Source organism: Aspergillus udagawae (assembly GCF_001078395.1).
Source record: "Aspergillus udagawae IFM 46973 DNA, scaffold_9, whole genome shotgun sequence".
Taxonomy (NCBI): domain Eukaryota; kingdom Fungi; phylum Ascomycota; class Eurotiomycetes; order Eurotiales; family Aspergillaceae; genus Aspergillus; species Aspergillus udagawae.
Window position 1 is genome coordinate 1,461,641 of NW_025091272.1, and position 25,446 is coordinate 1,487,086.

A 25,446-nucleotide genomic window follows, 5' to 3' on the forward strand; every position below is an offset into this window, starting at 1 on the left:
CTAATGATGGACAAAACGCTCGAGTAAGTGACTTCAAGAATAAAGGAAGGGTCATGGACAGGAAAAGGAAGGAATACACAGGCCATATAGATGCTGAGTCTGTATCGCAGTGTCTATCTATTAAAGATGGCTTTCATGTCCGCACAGGCATCGCTATAGAGAACATTGACCTTGCCTTGATCCCGGAAGGGATTCGGCGACTTATCCCAGGCATGCCGGGCTTTTTCAATCATCATAGCCCGAACATGTTTGCCTGAATCTTTCAGTCGCCGCATAAAGAGCTGGCCCTCATTCATCAGCATGTCCCATTCGCAGATGTACAGAAAGATATCGTGGGGTAGGGCGTCCCTCAGGATCTCATCTGTGGCTCGGACCGGTGATGCATAGGGCGAGCGACGGAGTTCATGATTCGGCAGATAGGAGTTATCGAAAAGATCCGTCAGGAACTTCGGAAGCGTCTGTTCCGGCATGATGCTCGCCGCACGGCGGAAGGCACGCGACTCCTCAAAGTCGAGGATCGGGTACCAGCAGAAGAGAGCGACAATGCTAATATCGCCCGATGTATCGAGAAGCTGCTGCGTCGAATTCGCCCGATCGAGCGGGGGATCCCGCTGCTCCGTGGCCATCAGGCTTCGCAGCCGTAGAGGCACAGTGACAGCTAGATTGCCGCCCGCCGAGAAGCCGCTCAGAGCAATTCGGGTCACATCCAACCCCAGTTCGACGGCATGGGCGGCCAGATATTGGAGTGCTTCCACACCGTCATCTACAGCAGCGGGGAATGGATGCTCTGGACTTCGACGGTACCCGACGCTGACTACCACTGCTCCGACCTCCCCGAGGATGCATTGGGCCCAGCGGGAATCGTCGGTGGGACATCCCAGTGTGAAACCGCCTCCGTGAAAGTTGACCACTACGGGTAATCGGCGACCCTCTCTGCGATTCTTGTGGTAGTCAGGCGGACAATAGAAATGTAGACGGATCTGTGAGTTGCCGGAAGGAACGGATCGGACGAACGCTGGACGGGGAGGACGGGGAGCCGGTAAGTCGTGAAAGAACATTCCTATTCGCATCAGGAACCGCCAAAAGACGGCCTGCATATAGAGCCACCATCGAGGAGGAGGGGCATGAGAAGCCATGGACGTCGATCTAGCAGAACGATGATCGCCACGAGTCTAGATGCATACGCGGGAAGCAAAAGGTCCGGCAGGGACTTGGCCCTAAGGGAGCGATTACCTAAGTCAGTGCCCTGAGGGTCCGAAATCCAATAATAAAGGGGGAAATGTGAAACGTTGAAATCGGAATATGGATGGAGTGAACCGAGGGATCATGAAAGTTGGGAATGAAGGAAGAAGTCGGTATGTTGTTCAGAGTGGACAAGATACGCCAGCCAAGAAATCCAGAGTGTGTCAGATGATGAGGAGAGTAAAGTAAGTACCTTACGGAGTAGATACATTATTTTAGTATGGATGTGACAAATGAAAAATGGGCTTGCACAAGGTTCATTTCTTGCGGTATGGATGATATCAGAACAATGCCTAGTTTGCTTCCTAGTGTGTCTTAAAAATAGTTTGTCAATTATTTGAAGTCTTTACTGCTCGGAAGATCTCGCACTTTGATGCCGATGTACCTCTCGTAGCACTAGTAGCAGTTATCACGGATGTACTCTATATTCGTAGCAAGTACATTACATGTATGGTAGACTATGCTCAATTGCATTAGAAGAGGATACATACCTAACAATTGAGTGGCATGATATCTAAGGTATTTAGTAAATTGATAATAATTTAGTATCTTGATTATGGTAAAGTACCTCGTAAGGATACAGCTAGATGGGTCGATGGCAAAGTGCCTGGTTGTGCCCCTCCATCAAGGCTAACAGTTACTGTGCGTCACTTTACTCCGGGCGATGACATCACCACCAGCCTTTTTCTGGTCGGCTTCTCGGTCTTCTTGTTCTGAGATCTTCGTTTCTTGGTTGGACTCTGTATCAATTGCTTAGTGAGAAAGCTTCGTTTATGTCCCTACGTTCAGGGGATATTCACTGAAATACTTGTCCAGTACCACTTAAGATTTTATCAAGACTGTCGATCGCCCCTTCGTCAGGGAGTCATCATATTCTTCTGCTTCTACCCCCATGTCCATGCATCTAAGCACCTAATACATAAGTTATTAATCCTCCCTGAACCTAAACACTCCTGTGGCTGATTTACATTCACCTCGTGTTCCTTTCCATTCCGACTGCTTCCTAAGCCTAACCTTAGTAAGGGTCCTACGGCTTACTCTTATATTCCTACTCTCCCATCGTACTATTTCTTTTCCTTTTTCTCTTTTCTTTTTGGGTACGAGGTTTTTCTTCGGATCCTTCAGATTCTTTTCATTTCATAAACCAAATAACTGGTCTCGGATGATCTCTGGCCACCCGCCTAACCATACACCTCCATTGACAATCTAGGTGGTCTCTCATCCGTCACCATGTCCATCAAACGTGCTTTATCTAGAATCAAGCCCAAGGCCGATGACGAATCGGGCAAATCATCCATATCTAATGTGTCCCCCTCGCCGCGTCGCAGCATCTTCAGTAGCTTCTTACGCGATCGCGATTATGTTTCTTCCTCTGACGATGTCTCCGACGATTCTGGCCCGGGTACTCTGAGCAAAAACCAGCAGAAGCGCTTAGCCCGCGAACAGCGTCGAAAACAGCGCAGTCGACTCAGTGAGGACCAACAATCGGATGACTCCGAGCGGCGCCGCAAGGAAGAGATCGAACAGGCGTCTCGCGAAGAGACCGCCGAAATGAAGGCTCGCTACGGAGAGCTGCCATTGCTTCAGTCCACTAGTCGTCCGCGAGAACCTCGGATTCGTCTGGAGGATATATCTTCGAGTAATGTCGGCCAGGAGATCTTCTTCACAGCCCGCCTACACATTATACGCCGGATGAGCTCGAAGCTAGTCTTCCTCATCTTTCGTCAACGGCTCACTACCTTCCAAGGTGTCCTTCACGAGAAACCTGGGGCCAAATCCATTGCGATGATTCAGTGGGCTGAACATTTACGCCTAGGTTCCATCGTCCGCGTGCGTGGCATTGTTCAAGCGCCCCAGGTGCCAGTGCTGGGCTGCAGTATTCATGACGTCGAGCTCGATGTCGAACAGATTCACCTGGTCGTCCACCGCGAGGAACCGGTTCCCTTTAGCGTCTACGAGGCCGAAATTCGCACCGCAGAGGAAGACCGGGTAGAGGGCCGCCGCAGTCACTTACCGGACCGTACACGGCTTAACAACCGTATCTTGGACTTGCGCACTCCGACGTCGCAATCCATCTTCCGGCTGCAGTCTGCGCTTTGCAATATCTTCCGATCCTCCCTTGACGAGCAAGGGTTCATAGAGATCCATACCCCCAAGCTGCAAGGCAGTGCCACCGAGTCCGGTGCCAGTGTCTTCCAAGTCAACTATTTCGGTCGCGATGCTTTCTTGGCCCAGAGTCCTCAGCTCGCCAAGCAGATGGCTATCGCAGCCGACTTTGAGCGAGTGTACGAGATTGGCGCTGTGTTTCGGGCCGAGAACTCCAACACCCACCGCCATCTGACAGAGTACACAGGTCTCGACCTCGAGATGGCGATCGAGGAGCATTATCACGAGATGTTAGACGTTTTGGATGCAGTGATCAAGAACATGCTGAAGGGCGTCTATGGCCGCTACCGCCGCGAGATCGAGATCGTCAAGCATCAGTTCCCCTCGGAGGATGTTGTGTGGCTGGAAGAGACACCCATCATCCGATTCTCGGATGGTATCAAGATGCTCAACGACTCCGGATGGCGTGATGAGGATGGTAACCCACTGCCTGAAGACGAGGACTTGCATACCCGAGACGAGATACGGTTGGGTGAGCTTGTCAAGGAGAAGTACGGGACCGATTACTACATTCTTGACAAGTTTCCGGTCGGAGCTCGTCCGTTCTATGCAATGCCCGATCCCGAGGACCCTCGCGTCACCAACTCCTTTGATATCTTCATTCGAGGCCAGGAGATTGTCTCGGGCGGGCAGCGTATCCACGACCCGCATATGCTGGAGGAAAACATGCGCCGCTCGGGCATCAATCCTGACTTGATGGAGGATTATATGGAGGGTTTCCGCTGGGGCGCTCCTCCGCACGCTGGAGCCGGTGTTGGTCTGGAGCGGTTGCTGATGCTTCTTCTCAAATTGGGTAACATCCGTCTCGCGTCGCTCTTCCATCGGGACCCCAAGAGTTTCCCGCCTAAGCCCCCTGTTTTACTGCTTCGTCATCCCGAATCGTCCACCATTGAGCCACCGTGGCAACGGGAGGGACGCGGACCGCTTGCGAAGGACGAAAGCGAGTTGCAGCCATTGGAGCACCTGATCGCCAACTACGGAGATGCCACGTCCACCTCATGGGGCGACGAGCGTTTCAAGATTTGGCGAGACATGGCCACCGGCGCCGCCGTCTCATACGTCCCTAGCAGTAGCAACTATGCGGTGATTCCCGGTAACCCTCTCTGTGATCCCTCGCAGTACAACCGTATCATCACGCAGTTCCTGCAGTGGATGCGACGTGAGACCAAGTTCAAACCTATCTGGCTTCTTTGCTCTCCAGAAGTCGAGACTATTCTGGGCGAGAAGCTCGGATGGCGCAGCTTGTCTTGCATTGCTGAGGAGCGTGTGGATCCGTCCCGCAACCAGGCCGCGTCCGATGGCGAGATTGCACGAAAGATCAGGCGCGCGGAGAACGAGGGCATCAAGGTCGTTGAGATGAAGTACGGCGAGATGGTCCCCGACGACGCCCGGGAGAAGATTGATGCGCGCATCCGGGATTGGCTGGCGAACCGTAAGGGCACTCAGGTGCATCTGTCTGAGATCCATCCTTGGCGTGATTCGGAGCACCGCTGGTACTTCTACGCTGTCGACAAGTCTGGCACCATCTGTGCCTTTGTCGCCTTGGCTATGCTGTCTCCTCATTTCGGCATGCAGGTCAAGTATAGCTTCGACTTTCCAGGCTCTCCCAACGGGGTCATTGAGTACATCGTGACTCATGCCATTCAAACAGCTGCCCGGTCCGGCACCAAGTCGCTCACTTTTGGAGCCGGTGCTACTAGCACCCTGACGCCAGGTCATAACCTGCACGGAGCAAAGATCAAGATGCTCCAGCACACCTATGAGACTCTGGCCAAGCAGTTCCATCTTGTGCGCAAGAGTGAATTCAGGGCCAAGCTCGGGGCTCATGATGAACCTCTCTACATCGCATACCCACCGCATGGACTAGGTTCGAGAGGCATTCGGGCTGTTCTGCACTTCTTCGAAGACTAGAGTGGCGGATGTGCCAAGCCCGACCCGTTGGTGAAGCTCATGCCTAAATGCAGTCACGAGGAATGTTGTTACACGATTTGTGGATACGATGGATGCATTTATGACATTTTTCCAGCAGTAGACTTCTGGTTCGAGGGGTGACATTTCTGAAATGATCTAGAACCATTCCTGTGCCTAATAATTTTCATGATGCTTCAGGACCCATCTTTGTTGATGCCCTTTTATTCCCCCTGATGTCTGTGATTTATCATTTTCCTAAATGTTGTGCTCTGCCCAGTCATATACTTGTTCCATAATACAATCTACTACTGCAAAGTCATCAACTCCAACCAGTAATTCGAAATTTAATGCCGCATAGTCTTCTCACGTACCAATGGAGTAGCTGCAAAGCTGACCATATCAAGATTATCTTCCCTAGGCCTAGCATAAGAAATGCACAGTAGAATAGTATACAGAAATGATAACTGGAGACCTGCAGCTCAACGGAGCTCCCAACCTACCGCTTCTTCTTTTCGTCTCCATCAACGGTCGTACTACCACCAACCTCCTGCTCTATCATTCCCCCAAACGCCCCCATCACCCACCTTGCAAGCAAGACAGCCACCGTCCCCACAAGACACACGTACCCCGCCGTGGGCACCAGAGACCGCGGGAACACATTCCACAGGAATGGATCGAGGATCACATCCGCCAGCACAGGAGGCACATTCTCCATGAGCTCCTTGTCAAGCGAGAAGTAATCCGCTGCGGCGCGAATCCGCAGGAACAACACGGAGTCGGAGGTTGGTGCTGGGTCCCTGGACGAGGGCGGGGGTTGCCGTTTGCCGTTGCGGACGAGGGGGTTTGAGGTTGAGGTTGAGGAGTCGAGGGCTGCGAGGCGGGCTGAGGAGTAGACGCTGATTGCGGAGAGGAGGGATGGGTCTTCCATTGTGCTGGAGAGCGTGAATGTGTCCAGGGTGAAGGACGTGGGTTGCTTTGGTTGGTGTTAGCGTGTACCTCAAAGGGGAAGGATGGGGGCATACAGTTGCCAGATAGCATATCCGGACTTCGTAGCGTTGGCCTGGCGTCAGGTTTTCAAGGAAGTACCATGAGTCTGTTCCTGGGGAGTCTGGGGTAGGGAATGAGGCATTGAGGTAGGTTCGTAGGGTTGGATATGAGGGGGAGAGTCGCTCGAGGCCCAGATCGTCCAGGGTGGAATCTGTTGAGGGGATGGGTGATGGTTGTGGGGCGACGAAAATGGTTTTCTCGACGTTGGCAACGACGAGGGGCAAGAGAGAGAGAAGAACAAGGGGTTTAAGATTCTTCATGGTGAGTGTACTATTGGTTCACTCAGATGTATTGCTGGCTCTGAAAGTGGTTTATATGGCCATGTTGGGCTTGATATGAGTTAGAGTAGATCTGAGTAAATGTTAGCATATGGTGTCTGGATCAATGCAAATTCCTCCAGGGATACAATTAGAAGATCAGAATACAGCATAGAGCGCAAGGATGCCATATCTCGAATACATTCTATATCACATGCAGAGCTATTCAATGCCTGTGTTACATTGCCAGTTTTGGAACTTTCCGCAGCAAGTGGTAACATCGCATCAGGTAATTGGCTGGTACTACAGCAGTACTATCAAATTGCCAAACGAGATGGACTACATACCTTCTATCGAAGCGACCTTTGATGAAATGTATCGTATTGAGGCTGTTGGTTGGATATCAATCTTTAATACATATGGATGCCGTCACTCGTTCACGTGACTCTTATCAACGCTGAATAAGCATTGTTGATCCTCGTCACAGGACTGCGAGCGAGACTCGGGCATCTGGCGGTCACGGGCCTCAATCAGCCAATCACAACCGGCGGATCCCAACGCGACCCAACCGACGGATCAACAACGAACAAGAAACGCCAGCTTTGGGGGTGACAGCGCATTATTGAAGACCATCCCAAAAGAGTGTCCACAACAAATGGAACAGGTCTTGTCAGTCTTCGTCTGAATTGATCATTCTTAGACCTCGACTTTCTTCCCTCCCTTCATCTTCTCCAGATTTCTTCAATTACCTCTCGAACCCCAGGGTTAGTATTCCCCCTTTCTCCCCCCTCTTTGATGTTGTGTGCTGCCCTGCCCACCACATTTTACGTTTTGTGGTGTCCGTTTACTTACCCCTGAAACACCCATACAGCAGATCGTCTTGGGTTTTTTTCGTCCTTCATTCCTCCCTCCTCCACCCACCTTTCTTAATTTATCCTTTGTGAACGGAATTTAGTCAATCGAATTCGACAAAATGAGAGAAGTCATCAGTTTGAACGGTTTGTCTCCCTTCTATCGTCTTCGTTTGACGTGTTGTTTGTTTTCTGCGGTTCGTGTTACTAATGTTTTCTCCCTTGATACAGTCGGTCAGGCTGGTTGCCAGATCGCCAACTCTTGCTGGGAGGTATGCATTGACCATGAGTTCACCGACTGATGTTGCACACAAGGGAACGGAGGATGGAACATACATGGATGACTGGAAATTGGAGGGTCAGGCTGACTTTGGTGGTTTAATTCTAGCTTTACTGCTTGGAGCACGGCATTCAGGTACGTGGGACGACATCCTGATTTTCATCACAATTGGATGTTACCTCTTCATATCGACGCGTAGATCGACTGACATTTTGCTGTCTTCCAGCCCGATGGTTACTTGACCGAGGAGCGCAAGAAGGCCGACCCCGACCACGGATTCAGCACTTTCTTCTCCGAAACTGGTATGTTAGCTGTCGACTCCCTCTCCTACTTAGGACCTTAATGATCTGACAACGTCGTAAAGGCCAGGGCAAATATGTTCCCCGTACCATCTACTGTGATCTCGAGCCCAATGTGGTCGATGAGGTCCGCACTGGCACCTACCGTAGCCTTTTCCACCCCGAGAACATGATCACCGGCAAGGAGGACGCCTCTAACAACTATGCTCGTGGTCACTACACCGTTGGAAAGGAGATGATCGACCAGGTTCTCGACAAGGTCCGCCGGGTCGCGGACAACTGCGCTGGTCTCCAGGGTTTCCTGGTCTTCCACTCTTTTGGTGGTGGTACCGGTTCCGGTTTCGGTGCTCTGCTGATGGAGCGTCTCTCTGTGGACTATGGCAAGAAGTCGAAGCTGGAATTCTGCGTCTACCCTGCTCCTCAGAACGCCACCTCCGTTGTTGAGCCCTACAACTCCATCCTGACCACCCACACTACCCTGGAGCACTCCGACTGCAGCTTCATGGTCGACAACGAGGCCATCTACGACATTTGCCGCCGCAACCTCGGCATTGAGCGTCCCAGCTACGAGAACCTGAACCGCCTGATCGCTCAGGTTGTTTCTTCCATCACCGCCTCCCTGCGTTTCGATGGCTCCCTCAACGTCGATCTGAACGAGTTCCAGACCAACCTGGTCCCCTACCCCCGTATTCACTTCCCTCTGGTCGCCTACGCTCCCGTCGTCTCTGCTGCCAAGGCTTCCCACGAAGCCAACTCTGTCAACGAGATCACCTCTGCTTGCTTTGAGCCCAACAACCAGATGGTCAAGTGTGACCCCCGCAATGGCAAGTACATGGCCACCTGCCTGCTCTACCGTGGTGATGTTGTGCCCAAGGAGACTCACGCCGCTGTTGCTACCCTTAAGACCAAGCGCACTATCCAGTTCGTCGACTGGTGCCCTACTGGTTTCAAGATTGGTATCTGCTACCAGCCTCCTCAGCAGGTCCCCGGCGGAGACCTTGCCAAGCTCGACCGTGCTGTGTATGTCCCCTTTCCTGTTTTCTTTTTCTTACGAAGAAAGAACCGAAAAAAGAGAGTAAACTAACGGAAATGTAGCTGCATGCTGTCCAACACCACTGCCATCGCCGAGGCCTGGTCTGCTCTTGACCACAAGTTCGACCTCATGTACTCCAAGCGTGCCTTCGTTCACTGGTACGTTGGTGAGGGTATGGAGGAAGGTGAATTCTCCGAGGCTCGTGAGGATCTGGCTGCTCTTGAGCGCGATTATGAGGAGGTTGCCACCGACTCGTTGGAGGACGAAGTCGAGGCTGAGTACTAGATGGACGTCATCACTCGGCAGGATTCCGAAGAATGGCTGTAGAGTTTGGCCGTCCGATTTGATGCAGAGGCTGCTTCTGGTTGTTTCTGTGCTGTTGTATTGGGGACAGGCGTTTGCCAAGGTGATATACCATGGACCTGCGCGACTCAGGTTGCATGCAAATACATAGGAGAAGAAGATTGGCTTAGCTCACAGACCATGTTTTTCTTTGTCTGATATATTTTTAATATCCCGAAGCAGCGATGAAATTTTACCCGCTCGTTCATATAAACAGCACTTGGAAATACGAGATTGTAATTATCTTAAATTTAGGGAAAAAAGAATCCATTGGAGATTGGTTAAGAGCGATGATCAAGCAGGTTCAATTACACAGAGAGGAGGAGAGAGAGAGCGGGAACTAGAAGTGGACAGGAAGAGAAAACAAGCAGACAACAGTAAGTTGTCATATCAGTAGAAGACTTCCTTTTCCTCTGTTCAGGAATTATGTACAAAATGGTGGTGGATCTGGAGTGACAGACAGGGAGTAACTAGCTGTTCAGGGACCTCGAGCTATGGTTGGGTTACTCCCCCCGGAACCCGAAAGGAAGCTAAGGAGAAGGACATCATCCCTCCCTCCCTCTCCTCCACCCTCCAACTAGTTACCTTAGTCTCATCTCTCCTAAGTCTGAAGCTCCATTTCTTGGTTGCCTGCTTGTCCTCGAGACTATTATTCCCTCATCTCTTCCTACCTGTCCCTGAAACATCTTTCTCTTACTATAATCGAGCCGTCCGTATAAGTCCGCTTCCCCCCTCAATTTCGTCATCCCGTCTACTCCGTTTTCCCCATTCCCCTTTCAATTTGACGATCCATGCTCGTGGCATCATCTTCACTCTAGTCCACGGCATTCCGCTCCACCACCCCATACGCCACGATTCAACGAATATCCGCGAAAATTTGACCGAAGGAAGAGGAGGCGCACTCCTCCTGAGCTACCATCATGGCTGACAGTGGTAAGTCTCGCCCACCAGCAATGGTAGACCAGCCTGTCGTTAGGCGAACTCCTCAGGAGAGCAATCGAACACCCCCCGATCGAACTGCAACTTCTCCAAGCGCGACGGAACTGACGGAATTCCTCGATTGTTTAGCAGCACAACGCCATCCAAATCTCAATTTGACGCCTGAGGAGAAACGGGTGTTTTACCAGCTCTTTCAGGCCGCTGATACCACCAACCTCGGCGTCATCACCGGCGAGATTGCCGTTCCTTTTTTCGAGAAAACCAAGCTTGCACCGGAGACACTCGGATTGGTAAGTTGTGTTCCATGGATTGAGTCTTCTCGCGCATGTCTTGCTGACTGGTCACCGACGATGTGTAGATATGGCAGATCGCGGATAGGGAGAACAGGGGGCTCTTGACTCCGTCTGGCTTTGGTGTCGTATTACGTCTTATCGGACACGCTCAGGCTGGTCGCGCACCTACAGAAGAGCTGGCCCTGCAACGTGAGTGTATCCTGAGAATCATTTGGCTACGGATGCAAAAAGGGGAAATAGCGCTGATGTCGAATTCTTTCTGTAGCTGGGCCGCTACCTAGGTTTGAGGGCGTCGTTGTTGAGCCTACATCTCCCACCCCTCGCGACGCTGGTGCGACTAGCCCACCGCCAGCTGGTGGACCAATTCGAGTCCCTCCGCTCAACCCGGAAGATGTCAATAAATTCACAGCGCTATTTGAGAAGTCTGATGTGTCGAGGAGCGGGGTTATATCAGGCATGCATCCTGCATCTCAAAACGGAGAGATATATAGCTCTGAGGCTAATATTGCTTGCATTACAGGCGACATCGCCAAGCAGATATTTGAACGCGCACGGTTACCGAACGAGATCCTTGGCCGCATTTGGAACCTAGCAGACACAAAGCAACGAGGCGCCCTCGACGCCACAGAATTTATCATCGCTATGCACCTTTTGACCTCCTACAAGGCAGGCGCCATGAGGGGTATCCCTCAGACCTTACCTCCTGGCTTGTATGAGGCGGCAGCTCGAAGGGGCCCGGTGCGGACCTCCGTGGGGGCCCGACCTGGTCTCGACGTCCCCCCGGTGCCTGCCATTCCGCGACAATTCACCGGACCTCAGCGAACTCAAAGCCCTTTGAATAGGTCCCAGTTTGGAACACCGCTTACTGCCCAGTCAACGGGCGGAGATTGGCTTATCACGCCCGCAGAGAAGGCGCAGTTCGATACCATATTTGGGACGATCGATACTGCGAAGTTGGGCGTCATCACTGGTGACCAGGCCGTAGGATTCTTCATGAAAGCTCAATTGCCTGAAGAAGTCCTGGCTCAGATTTGGGATCTCGCGGATATTGACGCTGACGGGCAATTGACGAAGGACGAATTTGCGGTAGCGATGTATCTGGTTCGTTCACAGCGTACAGGAAAGGAGCCCTTGCCGCAGACGCTTCCTCCCGCTTTGATTCCTCCTAGTATGCGGCGCCCTGGCACGGCGCAAGCAGTGCCGGCCCCAGTCGCAGCTCCTGCCGCGCCGCCGCCTCCAAGTGTGCGATCTGCTGCAGATGATCTTTTCGGTCTTGATGCGTTTTCTGCGCCGCCCGCACCTGCAGCTCCTTCACAGATACCGCAGTCTACAGGAGGCTCCAACACGCCGTTCCAAACGCCGGGTTCACCAACCTCCAGAGCGTCGCCTCCAGTCAATTCGACGACTTTTAAGCCTTTCATTCCGACTTCCTCATTTGGCCAGAGTCTCCAGCCTCAGATAACTGGTGCTTCAGCCGGTGCCCCACCAACTGTCCGTTCACCACCGCCTCCATCGGATGACCTTCTAGGTGATAACGACCCTGAAGAGTCTAGTAAACTCACACAAGAAACGGCCGAGCTGGCAAACCTGTCCAACCAGATCGGCTCGCTCGCCAAGGAGATGCAAAACGTCCAGACAAAGCGCACTTCAGCAGAGCACGAGCTGTCTCAGACAGCTCAGCAAAAGCGTGACTTTGAGACTCGGTTAGCACAAGCCAGAGCGATGTACGAGCAAGAGGTCAAGAACTTCAAAGCTCTTGAGGAGCGACTGAATGCCTCCAAGGCGGAGACCAAGAGGCTGCAACAAGAATATGCGTTGATCGAGGGTAGCAGGCAAGATTTGCAGACTCAATATGACCAAGTCTCTGCTGCTTTGACTGCCGACCAGCAGGAGAATGCGAGCTTGAAAGAGAAAATCCGTCAAGCTAATGCGGCTGTCGCCCAGCTTAAGCCTGCCCTCGAGAAAGCGCGCTCTGACGCTCGGCAGCAAAAAGGCCTTGTCGCGATCAATAAGAAGCAATTAGCTACAGTGGAAGGCGAACGCGACAGAATCCAGGAGGAGATGGATACGCTCTCGAAGGAACAACCTCAAGGATTCGACGAAAGCGCGGCATCTGCAAACGTTGGCCCCGCGCTCGCCAGCCCTGCTCTGTCCACAGCCAGTCAAAACAACAACCCGTTCTTCAGACGGACTACTACGGCATCCAGCGACGGCCAGACAGTGGCCCCCCAGGTTTCGAGCGAACAGCAGCGTGCTTTTGACAGCCTCTTTGGCACTGCCTTTGCTCCTCCAACGTCTGCTACACCCCCACCTCCCAGTTCGTTCCGCGCCGACTCTCGGCAGGCTTCACTCCACTCTCCTGTTACATCCGGGGTACCGACCCCCTCCGTATCGCCGCCACCTTCGGTTGGACCTGTACCTGAACCCCCACAGTCTCGGCAGTTCACCCCTAACATTCTCCCCTTGGCCGAGATACAGTCTATGACCTCATCCACTAAGCCATCTCCGCCAGGCAGCAGATTTGGTGGTCCTGAGTCGTCAACTGTAGGGACTCCAGGCCCAGCAGGTGCTACCGAAAACCCGTCTGCGTCTGCAGAACAGGGGGAAGTACGGTCTCCCTTCGAGGAGTTTGAAGAGTCGAAGCGCTTCCCCGAAGTTCCAGTCGCCGCGGGGGAAAAGGCAACAGCAGATACTTCGCCTACCGCCAACGAGAACCAGACAGCAGCAAAGGACCCCAGCTTCGATGAGCTGTTTGGCGGTCCAGCACATCAGCGGTCAGTGTCTCAGAACGCGAATGATTTTGAAGAAGCTTTTGCTGCTATGAAGCAGGGTGCTGGGGCAACCAAGCCTAATGGTACAGCTCCTGCCGCGTTCTCCGAGTTCCCGCCGATACGTGAGCTCGATGATGATGATGACGACGACGACGATAGCTCCGATAGCGAGGCACACTTGGGTTTTGATGACGATTTCACGGCGGCCGTTCCACCCCAAGAGCAGCAGACGTCTAAGACTGACTCGATTGAGCCGTCTCAATTGGCAGGGTTTCCTGCTCCAGGTCCTGTAACTCCGACTAGTCAACCCCCTCCCGCCGAGGCCCAGAAAAGCCCACCAAAATATGATGAGAGCGCAGAGAAGGAAGCGTCTGGCGGTGTGCCACCTGAATTCAACGGCCTTTTGCCAAACCGCGAAGATCCCACAGTCGCTCCGGATGCCCCTCATTCAGTAGAAGCAGGCACTGGTGCCCCGATTGTTGGCGGGGAGCCTCAGCGGGATGTCCCCGTCGCTGCACCTGCTTCGGCTGGTACCAAGCCTAGTGCTCCCGATTTTGAGGCTGCTTTTGCTGGAATGGATCTTGCACCCGCGAAAGAAGCGGAAGACGATGATGAGGACGACGACTTCGAGCCGTCTGACAATAAAAACACTGCAGATTTCGACTTCTCTTTCGACACGCCATCACAGCAGAAGATGGCAGTACCCAGTAGCAGCCCTGGGCATGCCAACCCCTCTGATTTCTTCAACTTTGATCAGCAGGTGAACGCCTCAAGTCATGATACCGCTGTATCACCTGCAGCTTCTAACTCGCAACCGGCAACGCACGACTGGGAGACCCTCTTTGCGCCTCTGGACAATGCTCAAGGCGCCTCCGCCGGTACCAATGGGGCATCGCAACCGGCAGCGTCCGGGGATGGCAAACCACCCGGATGGGCCCTTCAGACAGAGTCTGTGGAAGACGACCAAATCCTACAACGGCTTACCGGCATGGGCTTTCCCCGCGATGAATCGCTCGCTGCATTAGAGAAGTTCGACTACAACATTGACAAGGTGAGTACATCGACTCTTTCAGGTTGCAAATGAGACTGAAATTGACTCTTTTCCAATTCAGGCGGTGGATTTCTTGACCACCAAGTCCTAATGCCCCTTCATTCCTGCACATAGTACATTTCACTCATTACTCCCTTTTCCTACGTTCTCCAGCTCGTCAGAATTTGATTCCATCTGCATGCATATCCGACTCTACCCTTGTATATTCCCCAGCGGTGCTCTCTAGCCGTGTCCACTAATTTAGTGTGCCAAGCCCCGACATAATCTAGAACCTAAAGATGGAGTGAAGTGTACAGACGGCACTCCAGAAGGGATGAGAGTGCCCGTACGTCCTGGTCATTAGCCACTCTAGATTCTAATCCAATAATTGTTGATTTGAATTAGCCTGTGTCAATCTTCAGTACTTCACAGTAGCCTCGCATTTTAGATTTGTACGGGAGGAGGGTACGTAGAGCATCCATGCGTCGACCTTCCGATCTCTTCCCACGACTCTTCGATAGTCTAACCGAAGAAAAGGGAGCCATCAAGCCGATGACCGGGTAATAGGCCTGATGGCCTTGGCAAAATGCGAGCCCAGCGACTTGGACTTGAACGCCTCCTCGATCTCGTCGAGCGACTTCCCCTTGGTCTCCGGCATGAAGATGGCGCAAACCAACGCCGTCAGCAGCGTACACCCCCCGAAGAGAAAGTACGCGCCGAAACTGCTCTTGGACAAGAGGATGGGGGTCGTCAACGCGACCAGGAAATTGGTGACCCAGTTGCTCCCGTGTGCGAGACTGGTGGCCGAGGCGCGGGTGCGCTGGGGTTGGATCTCGGTGGCGTAGACTTTGATGCCGATGGCCCAGGTGAGGGAGAAGATGACGGCGAAGAGGTAGATGGCGACGATGACGAGCCAGCGGCCGGGGCCGGAGGCGGGGTGGACAGCGTCGGCGGCGTAGAGGGCGCCGATGAGGAACATGGTGGTGCTGAGGCCGATGCCGCCCGCGATGATGCTGTGTCTGCGGCCCCAGCGGTCGGCCCAGAGGAGGCCCGGGATTGTTACGGCGAAGATGACGAGGGCGGAGACACCCGAGGCGAAGAAGGTGGCGGAGGAGGAGGTGAGGCCGGCTTGTTCGAAGAGCATCGGGGCGTAGTAGAGGACGCCATCGATGCCGGAGAGCTGCTGGAAGCCCATGAGGAAGACGGCGAGGGCGGTGCGGGCGCGGACGTCCTTGGAGAAGATGTCGAGGAGCTTGTGGCTGGCTGGTTTGAAGGGGGGCTGCGGCGGGGTGGGTGTGTGTGTGGTGAGCTCGGGGTTTAGAGTGGTAGCTGGGCCGGCGGGGAGGAGGGTTTGGGTCCTGGCTTGTCTTGTCTGTTCAATTTCCACCTTCTCGCGCTCGGCTTGGCCGACGCCGAGCAGGTCCCATGTTCTTGCGGCTTCCTCGTGGCGGCCGTGGAGGGTTAACCATCGGGGCGACGGGACGAGGAAGAGGAACGAGGCCACCGAGAAGAGGACGGAGAGACATGCGAGGATGAGGTAGGGTGTGCGCCATGAGAAAGAAGACTCGAGACGGGCGGTTCCGTAGCAGGTGAAGAAGCCGACCACTAGGCCGAGGGTGATGAGCAATTGCGGACCAGTGGCTAATGCGCCTCTGACGCTCGTTGGGGAGATCTCGCAGATATACCTTGTTTTCAGTTAGTCGCATGCAATGGACTGGTAAGGTGATTGACATACACGACCAGCGTACCCAGGTACAGGCCCTCACCTATGCCTTCAATGCACCTCCCGACAATGAACATGGCAAGTTGGGCCGCTGCACCTTCGATAGCAGCACCGATACCAAAGATCAAAGCCCCGATGCTGATTCCTGTCGGTCTGCCTAGCTTATCTGCCAAGTAGCCTGCGAAGAAGGACGATACAGCTGCTGGAATCAAGATCGAGGACACTATTAGTCCGTGGACGGTTGCAGATTGGCTCCCAAACTTCGACACAAAGCTGTCCATAACAGTGACAGGGCCAATAACGCCAGTGTCCATCCTGTTTATCTAGTCAATACAGTCTTACTGCGGAGCAAGGTGTATCTTGGTGAAGTCCTACCCAAACAGTAACCCTCCGCAAGAGCAGAGGATACTATTGATGACATATCTGGGGGCCCTTTTTATGAGATTCATTGTCTGAGAATGAATGAGATGGTGTTGGATGCGCAATCAATCCAGCAGAGCGCGTCAAGGGTGGACATATATACACTCCTGCATACTCATCCAAGCAACAAAGAAGGGACCTGAGTGAAAGCAAGAAAATTCTTCCAGTCGATAGAGTCTAGTCCATCGAGCCAGCTGATCAGATGGAGAGGGCCCACCCTCACGGGAGTCTGCTGGAGCCATGGCATGGATTGGATGGACGATGAGCTGCAACGTAGTGTCGTGGTGGGCGTATCTAGAGTGAGTCACAGCGTCCCACGTATGTGAGTGAGCCGGTCAAAGGCCGAGAACATTATAAATCAATGCCGACTCATGTGTCAATTATTCGTTTGTCAAAAGTAGAATGTCCGGAGTGGTATGGCCCGAGACATGGGGAGAGCGTTGGAGTCGGAGAATACCAATGGAATACGATGTGGGGAAACAGAAAGTATATCGGAACAACGACAGACAAAGACTGTTGCTGTTAACGTCATTTAATGGTTGCTGCTTTACAACACAAATACTTGCTAACATTCTCATGTTCTATCATGTTTCACCATATTCACTATAGACCGGTTCATTTACTTCTTCATATCTGTCGTGGTGAAAGAGATGCTCTTTCTAGGCATAAATATCCCCTCTCTGCCCCAAGCTCCCTGGGACTCTACATCTCTCCTCTTCCATCAATGGTATACCCTTTCTTACTTACATTCCTCCCGGCGCCCTCTGAACTCTGGCCCGATTTCATCAAGAAGCTTCCATAAGAATGCGAGACCCGCGTACAATCCGCACACCTAGAAGGGTAACTAGTATAAAAGTTCAGGAACCCTCTCTACTGTGGATACTACAACTTCACTCAAAAGCCGAAGGATGACCATGCAAGCCGATGGCTATCGAAAGGCTACACTACATGTTCACCAGCCTGGTTGCGATCTTCGACTCTTCAGTCTTGAAGCCAAAAGCAGATCAAAGATCCGCACCAAACCCAAGCATGCAATGATAGCCGGCGGAGCTTGTCTTGGAGCATTCGAAGATTGCTTTCGAGAGACCTTTAAGATCTCGCACAGGAGGAAGATGACAAATATTTCCTAACATACCACCCGCCTAAATAAACTAAAGTAAGACGTCATTCAGCAGTTGACTGAAATGGATCCGATTTGTTGGCTGTTTAACGCAATAATCTAACATCATTCGCAACAGTACGCGGTTCTTCAGTCACCAGCAACACCTGATGAAAGCATCCCGCTCTGATTCGTTTGGGATGATCATACCCGAGAACGATCTGCCGCGCCTTAATTACTTGGAAATCCTTGTCGGAGAAGTCTTTTGTCGTGCGCCCGATTGTCCCAAGAAAGAAGTCAACCAGAAGGGCGACTGGTCCACGAACTCAAAAGGTGAACCCGAGGAGAAACCGCTCGCTACTTAAGGCCAAAACTCGGCCTATTTTCTTCAGTGTTGAGGAATGATCGTTGAGCAACTCTGTGCCTTTTGTGAGAAACACCCGAATCCCTTTCAGTCCTGCGTGGTTGTCCCCTCCCATAACGGGCATACCCTACACAAAGGCTCCTGCGCCAACTGCGTGGAACCAGCGTGGTAGGCTCCAGTGGTATTGACAAAGATACAGCCAACGTTGCTGTTCAAAGATCCAGGGTCTCAATGTCTGGCGACCTGACATCTCCAATTGGCAACACCTATCTGCTCATTGGCTACAAATGGCCAGACAGCCACAACTATACGCAGCTTATTACACTGGAAGATCATTGCGCCATTGATACTGCTCACTCAATACACCGAGGAATGTATTTTTGGGATATGCTACCATAAGGACAATGTCAATCTACAGCAACCCGAGATATGAACCCGCATCTTGAGCCCTACGCCATGAACCTAGCTGACTCTGATGCCAGTGTCCGATTCTCCAGGACTCGAGGAGCAGCAAATGCATATGAAGCGGCTCATGAGTACTTCTTTCCGTCGTACAATACCAAAGACATTTATGCGGGCGAGGAGGACGAGTGGCCCCCATCAAGTAGGACAACATATCCAGCGGACGGACTAATCTATTCCTTTTCAAACATATCAGATATACAGAATGCGTACTGTCCACGGCAGTCCCGTTGTTTCCTTCAGTCAAAAACCTATCTCTAGGCAGGAGATATTCAAGTCACTCCCGATACGAAGTATGGCGCGCTGCATAGACTGTTGGTATAACCACTGTCCTGATGGTCGATCGAGAAGCTGATGTGATCCGCCAGGATCGCAAAACTACCACCACCAACACTATGGCCATGGCCACCACCGCCATTCTCAACTCACGAGACCTCTTACTCCAGCCCCTCCTCGATCTCAACATCAGCCCCCGCCGTACCACGAGTCACCTTGCACCGCATTCATTTCGTTGGAGTTCTACAACCATGGGCAAATCGTACCCAGTGGGATGATGTCGGCGTTCTCAAGACTATCCTCGCGGACAGCCAAACTCTAAAGGCTCGTTTCAAGGAAAGAATCGAACAAAGTGACTGCAGACCTGGAGACGGCACATATTGTGCTTTTCACCTGTCGTCCAGCGTGTGGGGCTGTCAATCTCACAGCGATGACGGACGCTACCCTTTGCCTTTACTATTATTTCAGCTTCACTGTGCCGTCACCAGTATACTCCATGCCACGGGCAGGGTGAAAAGATTGACCTATGGTGCGACTGGCAAGTACTAAGGTCTCGGAGCTTTTGTCTGTGAGTAAGCTCACATTATTGCCCACAATCGCGGAGCGCGGCATGAGCTCAAAGCCCAGGAGACCCCAGTTTATTGATGACAAAAGTGTCCCGCTCTAAGCACATAGACCGATGAGTTGAAAGATAACAGACTTGAGTGCTAGTCGCCCTCTTTCCCTCCTGCTACTAGGATGGGCTGAATTGCTCCCTCACTCAGCTTTTCAGAGTGTGCTTCACTAATCAATGAGTTCATTACTGAAAGGGACAAGTGCATGGTTTTGATCTGTTCCTACTCTGTGAATGCAGCAGGGTTAAACCTGCAGCAACTGTATCGCAGCATTCATCTGTTTTCCGAGGGCACATCGAAAAGTGTTGTCAATCAGGCTATCGGACGCGTTTGTCGGCTCGGACAGCAGAATGTGGTTCTGATCTACGATTACCAGGTTGAGAAGTCCTTTGACATGACCCTTGTTCTGAGGAATAAGATGAAGGTAATCCCTGGTCTTGCTGAATTGCTCCCTTGAGTTAGTCGTCGACAGCGAGGGGTTCTGGAACGACCAGGATCCTCGGATTAGCCGACAGGAGCTCGCGACTGACTTTAACGGTGAGCAGTAGTCTGGACCATTTGCGTCTTGCGAGAATCGCTCATTCGTTTATAATTAGAGGAACGAGAGACTGCTAGGGAATACATCCGAGGATCTAGACATAGGGTTTATCGTCCCAAGTAATGTCCCATTAGTGTCTCCGGTGCTGATAGCAGAAAAGCGCCGGGGAGAGTTACCACTCTGCGTTGACTATCGGAACTGAACGCTATCATTCGAAGACCGCCATCCTTTGCCATTGATCGACGAAATCTTGGAGTGGATGCCAAGGCAAGAATTTTCACGGGCTAGATATACGGCAGGGATCCCACCACATCGGCCTAGATCCGGGTCAGAAGACCTGGACCAGCAGTTTGAAGTATAAGGTTATTGGCATATGGCTTGATCAACAGACCAGCCGCTTTTCAACACTTCGTAAACAGCATTTTTACGACTGGATGGATGACACTCTGGCCGCCCTCATCGACGATTAGTTAATCTATTTCGACATTGTATCTTCGCTCTTAGGTTTAGATACTCAGTGGGCAGGTAAAAACGGGGAAGAAAATTGGCTGAGGTCAGGTCGAGTGTTCATGCGTCTGCTATGCTCAAGGGAAAGCCCCGAATCCGAGATGGGAAAATGCATTCTGTTTCCAGATTGGGTACTCATCTGCCTCAAAAGACCTCTACGATCAAACGAGAGACCCTGCCAAGCGACGTAGCCGACTGGGAACAACCATACACCACTCTCTGAACGATTGTTCACAGCTGGAACATTCAGTCGAAGTGCATTTTGGAAGAATGATCTTGTGCTAGAGCAAACAAATTTGCTTCAAATACAGCTGGCTGCATTCCAGGGTCTAACTGTTGGCCAACTGTCGGACTCTTGATGCTTTTAACTTGATATTGCCGTCAAGCAGTGGCAGTTTCTAGCCTGCACAAGATGCCAGCTATCAATACTAGCCAATGGAAGGTACATTCAACCCAACACCAGGATGTGTCCAAGAAATGTGACAAGTTCTGGCCGCATAACATCACCACCTTGACCTGAGCGGCCGCCCCGTCAGCCCAAGCAGAGTGAGCTGGCAAGAGCTTTCGAGACTAGTTGTTTCTCGGAGAATACTGGGGGCAGAATGGCGGTCGAATGCCCACCCAGCGAGAGGTGTTCTCTGCGTGTGGTAGGAACCACTCTAGGCCTCGGGAGCTTTCCGAAATGGCATCTCCTTTTTCACCTGAAGTGGTATGATCGTTTCGTCTGTTCCTGACGTCTAGTAGTCGTAGAGAGACATTACGACTTAAAATTCGCTAACGTTCACTCAGGACCCCAAGTTCAAGCCAAGCCAGCGTTGCCATCTCCACTCCTGTTGAAGAATGAGTCAATTCTAAAAACTAGCGGAGTTGGGCAACAATCTGGAAGGCGTTTAAAGTGATCTTTCTTGGGCCTTCACTCCTAAGGCTTGCCTCCATCCGTGACGGTGGACCAGAGCAAAAGCCAATTGCAATTGACGACTTGATCAGTGCGTAGCGCTGGACAATGGGTACAAACATACAATGGCTATTCAACGTATACAAGGGCCCGGAGATCCCGAATTCGCAAGATCTCATTAGCAAGGAACGAGACATCTTGAGCCCTGTCAATCCTTCCCGGATTATCTATGTGGGGTTCGTTCAATTGGAAAGCTGTGGCGCGAGATCCCGCTGACCGCAACTTCGATACTTTTTGCCACCTGGCAATCCACCGGCGTCTGCGAATGCTCGCTGTCCATTAGTCTGGATGCACTGTGCGGTGGACATCGGTGAGATTATGTTTCTCGGCGAGTTGAAGGAAGTTCATGCCGCATCGTGGCGGGTCTATTTATCACGTGTGAGCTCGGAGATGAAGTTTCCAAGACGGGTATTTAGGATTTAAGAGTATCCAACGGTATTAAAGTTGGACTCAAGAACGTATGGTGCATTTCTCCATTATGCGAGTGCCGTACTGACGGGCATAAATCGCACAGACGGGTGGATCAGAGCGCAGTATGAGATGACACAGAGTGCCAAAGTCGTTGACTAGCAATAGTACCTAAGAGTCGGGGTAGGGCGGTCCTTAGTTTCTGACCAGTCAACGACTGTTGTTGTATCATCGGCGGGGTACTGAGAGATGCTGTTCACCTCGTGTCTCAAGCTGTCTTCGAAAACGCAGAAATGAGGTTCAGCGACAATATCTCGATGGGCTAGAGATAGCTTACCCTCATGTCGAGAAGAAAGTTACAATTGCTTTGATGACGGTCGAAGTGTACTTGGGGGGCAACTCCAGAGTCTGGCTGATGTGGGAAGTCGGTACTCGGTAGGTAACATGAAACGCCCCACTGATAAGCGATAACGCTCAAACAAGTGAGGGGAACATCAGTATGGAGTCTTTAAGGTATGTGGACGGACAGACTATGCGCTGCGCATGACTTCGAGTTCCGACTTATTTGAGGGTCGAGAATCCAGACATCCAATAACAAGGATGACTGTGAAAGAGGAAGCGACATAGCTCAGGATTTGTGCTGCAGTCTGTAGATAGAGTCTACTATAGCGCCGAAGGGCCCAGGCCCATGCTTTGACCCTCCCTATTTCTACGGCCAGTACTGTAAGATCTGGATTATCTATGTAGTATTGAGTAGCAAAGTGTCGCAAGATCTGGACCTGTTTGCCAATCTGAGCTGATTATCTGCCCTAAAGATCAACAATGTAGTTGACCTGTAAAGCAATGGCAGTGCTCGCTGGCTAGTATATATTAAGGTAGCATCGAGGATGGAGATCTCAACATTGAGTCAGTAAGTAGTTCACATTTTCCTTTGTCAACATTCCCAGTTGCCACCATCAATTTCGATATTCAGAAAAGGAGTATGGAGACTCCAGTATTTGCCCCTCGTCACTTACTCAGTACGCTAATTCTCAGAGATTCCGCTTATCAGGTTGAAGAGAGAATTCTGATGCAACTAACACCTTTAAGCCCTCCAATCAAGGGGCTCTTAGGCTCAGCTGCGCATCCATTGGGATCTGCAACAAACGATGATTTGTCTGCAGATGGCGTATCCGTACACCGCCTTTCCTGTTCTGCACCAGTCAGATCCATAGGTAAGAATAGTCTCTCTATGTGGATGCCTAAGGACTGAGAATGCAGTACAGTGTACTCTCCAAGAGGTACCTGATCCAAGTATTCCCTAGTACGTAGTATTCTTATTTCTGCACCACCAGACTCGAATCAACCAACCTTCGTTGACTGCGGAATCGGTTGATCCACGGTACCAGGCCGATAATATCCCCCTGGGTTTACCGAGTATGGGAGTACCTCGTAATTCTGGACGCTGGATCCTGGGTAGCGCTCAGCTATCCGACGGTGAACCCTGGAACCACTCAATTTGCTCCCTCCATTCCAAATAAAAACAAACACACCCAAGTCAGAGAAAAGTGCAAATGGCCCAAAGAGAAGATACTATGGGTCTGGTACCTGAGACAAGTTAGGTAACCGAGCTCCTGTCGCGAACCATTCGGAACGCGCGTGGCAAACCACATATATGTTCTGTGTGGTTGTGGTGCGCTTATCTGAATAATACTTTGGAGAATACAAGGGATGACTTGTTACTACTCATAGAGTTAATAAAAAGAATAGTTGAATACGAGCAAGAACTTCGAAGAAATAGTAACCTATTGCGAGAACTATGTCTTCCAAGGAGCCACTACTACCAGGTGTATAGTGAAAACTTATTCTTGATGTGTCTATTGAAATCGAACCTTTTATTAAAGGGCCTATTTTCCTATTGTACTCTGTACCTTGTACCATTTTCTTACGCTCCTCTTGATGCCCGCTGATTTGTCAAGTCTTCCTGTTGATGGATTATTCAAAGAGGGACTACAACCTACACTGGTTAGATGTGATCTGCTGTCACATCTGTGGAAGAATCCAGTGTCCCCACTCAATGCAGACAAAGACGTGCAGGGGCCCACGCTCTCAACAAGATGGGAGGACACCCCTTGCACGAGCCTGTCTACAAAGTATCGATAAAATACTCTCTGCAATCACAGCTGATCAAAGCCACATAGCATGTTTGTCTGAGCTGTTGACGGTTGTTTCAAAGCGGCCGATGATGAAGAAAGATAAGGACCAATCTTACAAGCCGCAGCAAGCCCAGTCAGCCCCCTAGGGAGAGCTACCAAGCCTACCATCACACCCCAACAAAGGCGTGCAGTAGCATCAGAATCCGCACAGGGAGTAGCAAAGCAAGGTCCAATCAAGGGCCGTCCAGGAGTCATTCATTTTGGATCCGTCAGAAAGATAATCATTGTCTCAACGAGGCTTGTCATCAACAGAGATGACACCTCATCAGCGTGCTTGCTCGGACTTGGACTTGGAAAGGGCCGAGGATCTCATTAATTAACTGTACGGCGAATTGGCGCTGGAAAAGTCATCGTCTTTGCTTGTCGGCCAAGAGAAGGATGATCACGAACACGTCTTGAGGTACTGCTCCATAGGTATCTATCATCCGATCAATGAAGATCTCCAGAAAATAAGAACAAGAGCTAGGATGTTCCAGCTCACAGACCCCAAGGGATATGCAGCTCCGACTAAATATGCCAGTAGTAGACTTGATGGTGATGACCTGCTGCGTTATCATCGTCGACAATCGCGGCGAACAGCTTGAAGATACCTTAGAGATCATTTTGCGTCTACATCAAACCAAATCAACATTAGTAATAGTAATAATGGTAAAAATGAAAATCCCCTCAAAGAATCAGTGTTCCAAATCGAATCGGTTCTGTTCTGACTAGATACTCAAAACTCCCCGCTCTGGAAGGCCCAGCCGCCCGCTTGTCTCTAATAGTTAGTTCCCCTCCCTTTTTCCCGCCAATTCTGGCTCACTCTCTGCCCTTTCCCTCCCACTCCAAATCATCTGTATAACATCTATTTCCCCTTCGTCATTGTGGTTTTGGATATACTCTCCTTTTATATTGTTCACTCGTTTCATCCTCGTCGCCTCCTGCCGCTCGGTTCTTCGAGCGAGTACGGATAAAGCAGCCGTAAGAGTGCTAATGCCCGCTTTGTGATTCAAACACCACTGATCGAGATCTCCGCACCTTTAGGACCACCTTGTCGGGAATTCAAATCATTGCCTGAAAGCGACAAAACGATCGCCTTTTTTCCCTATTCTATCAGACGACTATCGGCGGAAGCTCCTCCCAGTACTGAGATTTAGGCTCTCGAGGCGTTCATTGTCTGTGAGTCGTGGCCTTTTTTCCCCGAAGATTTGCTCCGCCAAAATCACCCCTCAGCCCCTCTGAAACTCCTTACTTTGCACGCTGCTGTCCGAGGAAGCACACCGCCAACCGATGTCTCCCTCGCTGGTCTCCTGGCAGTTGTGCCCAAAGTCGTCGTCTGCTTAGATGGCAATCGGTCCCAGTTGTTGATATTGCTTCCTTAAATCTCTCGTGTTACCCAAAAATGCTATAATATAACTTGTGCTCTAACCTGTCTCAACCCCTGA

General features: G+C 51.4%; 6 protein-coding genes across 6 annotated transcripts; 3 read left to right on the plus strand and 3 right to left on the minus strand.

Moving 5' to 3' along the window:
- Positions 1-113: 113 nt before the first annotated feature.
- On the minus strand, positions 114-1,136 carry Aud_010747 (alpha/beta hydrolase; the record flags this gene model as incomplete). Its single annotated transcript, XM_043295578.1, has 1 exon — positions 114-1,136. One exon carries the CDS (start codon positions 1,134-1,136, stop codon positions 114-116), a length of 1,023 nt encoding a protein of 340 aa, XP_043151513.1.
- A 1,336-nt stretch (positions 1,137-2,472) lies between these two features.
- erdS (aspartyl-tRNA synthetase, cytoplasmic) lies at positions 2,473-5,319 on the plus strand (the record flags this gene model as incomplete). Its single annotated transcript, XM_043295579.1, has 1 exon — positions 2,473-5,319. One exon carries the CDS (start codon positions 2,473-2,475, stop codon positions 5,317-5,319), a length of 2,847 nt encoding a protein of 948 aa, XP_043151514.1.
- A 496-nt stretch (positions 5,320-5,815) lies between these two features.
- Positions 5,816-6,626, minus strand: Aud_010749 (uncharacterized protein; the record flags this gene model as incomplete). The annotated part of the gene is made up of 2 exons (XM_043295580.1): positions 5,816-6,292; positions 6,342-6,626. The coding sequence occupies 2 exons, from the start codon at positions 6,624-6,626 to the stop codon at positions 5,816-5,818; spliced, it is 762 nt and encodes a 253-aa protein (XP_043151515.1).
- Positions 6,627-7,596: 970 nt separating this feature from the next.
- Positions 7,597-9,371, plus strand: Aud_010750 (tubulin alpha chain; the record flags this gene model as incomplete). Its single annotated transcript, XM_043295581.1, has 6 exons — positions 7,597-7,621; positions 7,706-7,746; positions 7,863-7,889; positions 7,981-8,056; positions 8,119-9,073; positions 9,149-9,371. 6 exons carry the CDS (start codon positions 7,597-7,599, stop codon positions 9,369-9,371), a joined length of 1,347 nt encoding a protein of 448 aa, XP_043151516.1.
- Positions 9,372-10,348: 977 nt separating this feature from the next.
- Aud_010751 (EF hand domain protein) lies at positions 10,349-14,573 on the plus strand (the record flags this gene model as incomplete). The annotated part of the gene is made up of 5 exons (XM_043295582.1): positions 10,349-10,657; positions 10,726-10,849; positions 10,926-11,114; positions 11,181-14,482; positions 14,544-14,573. 5 exons carry the CDS (start codon positions 10,349-10,351, stop codon positions 14,571-14,573), a joined length of 3,954 nt encoding a protein of 1,317 aa, XP_043151517.1.
- A 432-nt stretch (positions 14,574-15,005) lies between these two features.
- Positions 15,006-16,633, minus strand: Aud_010752 (putative MFS sugar transporter; the record flags this gene model as incomplete). The annotated part of the gene is made up of 3 exons (XM_043295583.1): positions 15,006-16,146; positions 16,197-16,499; positions 16,560-16,633. The coding sequence occupies 3 exons, from the start codon at positions 16,631-16,633 to the stop codon at positions 15,006-15,008; spliced, it is 1,518 nt and encodes a 505-aa protein (XP_043151518.1).
- Positions 16,634-25,446: the final 8,813 nt, after the last annotated feature.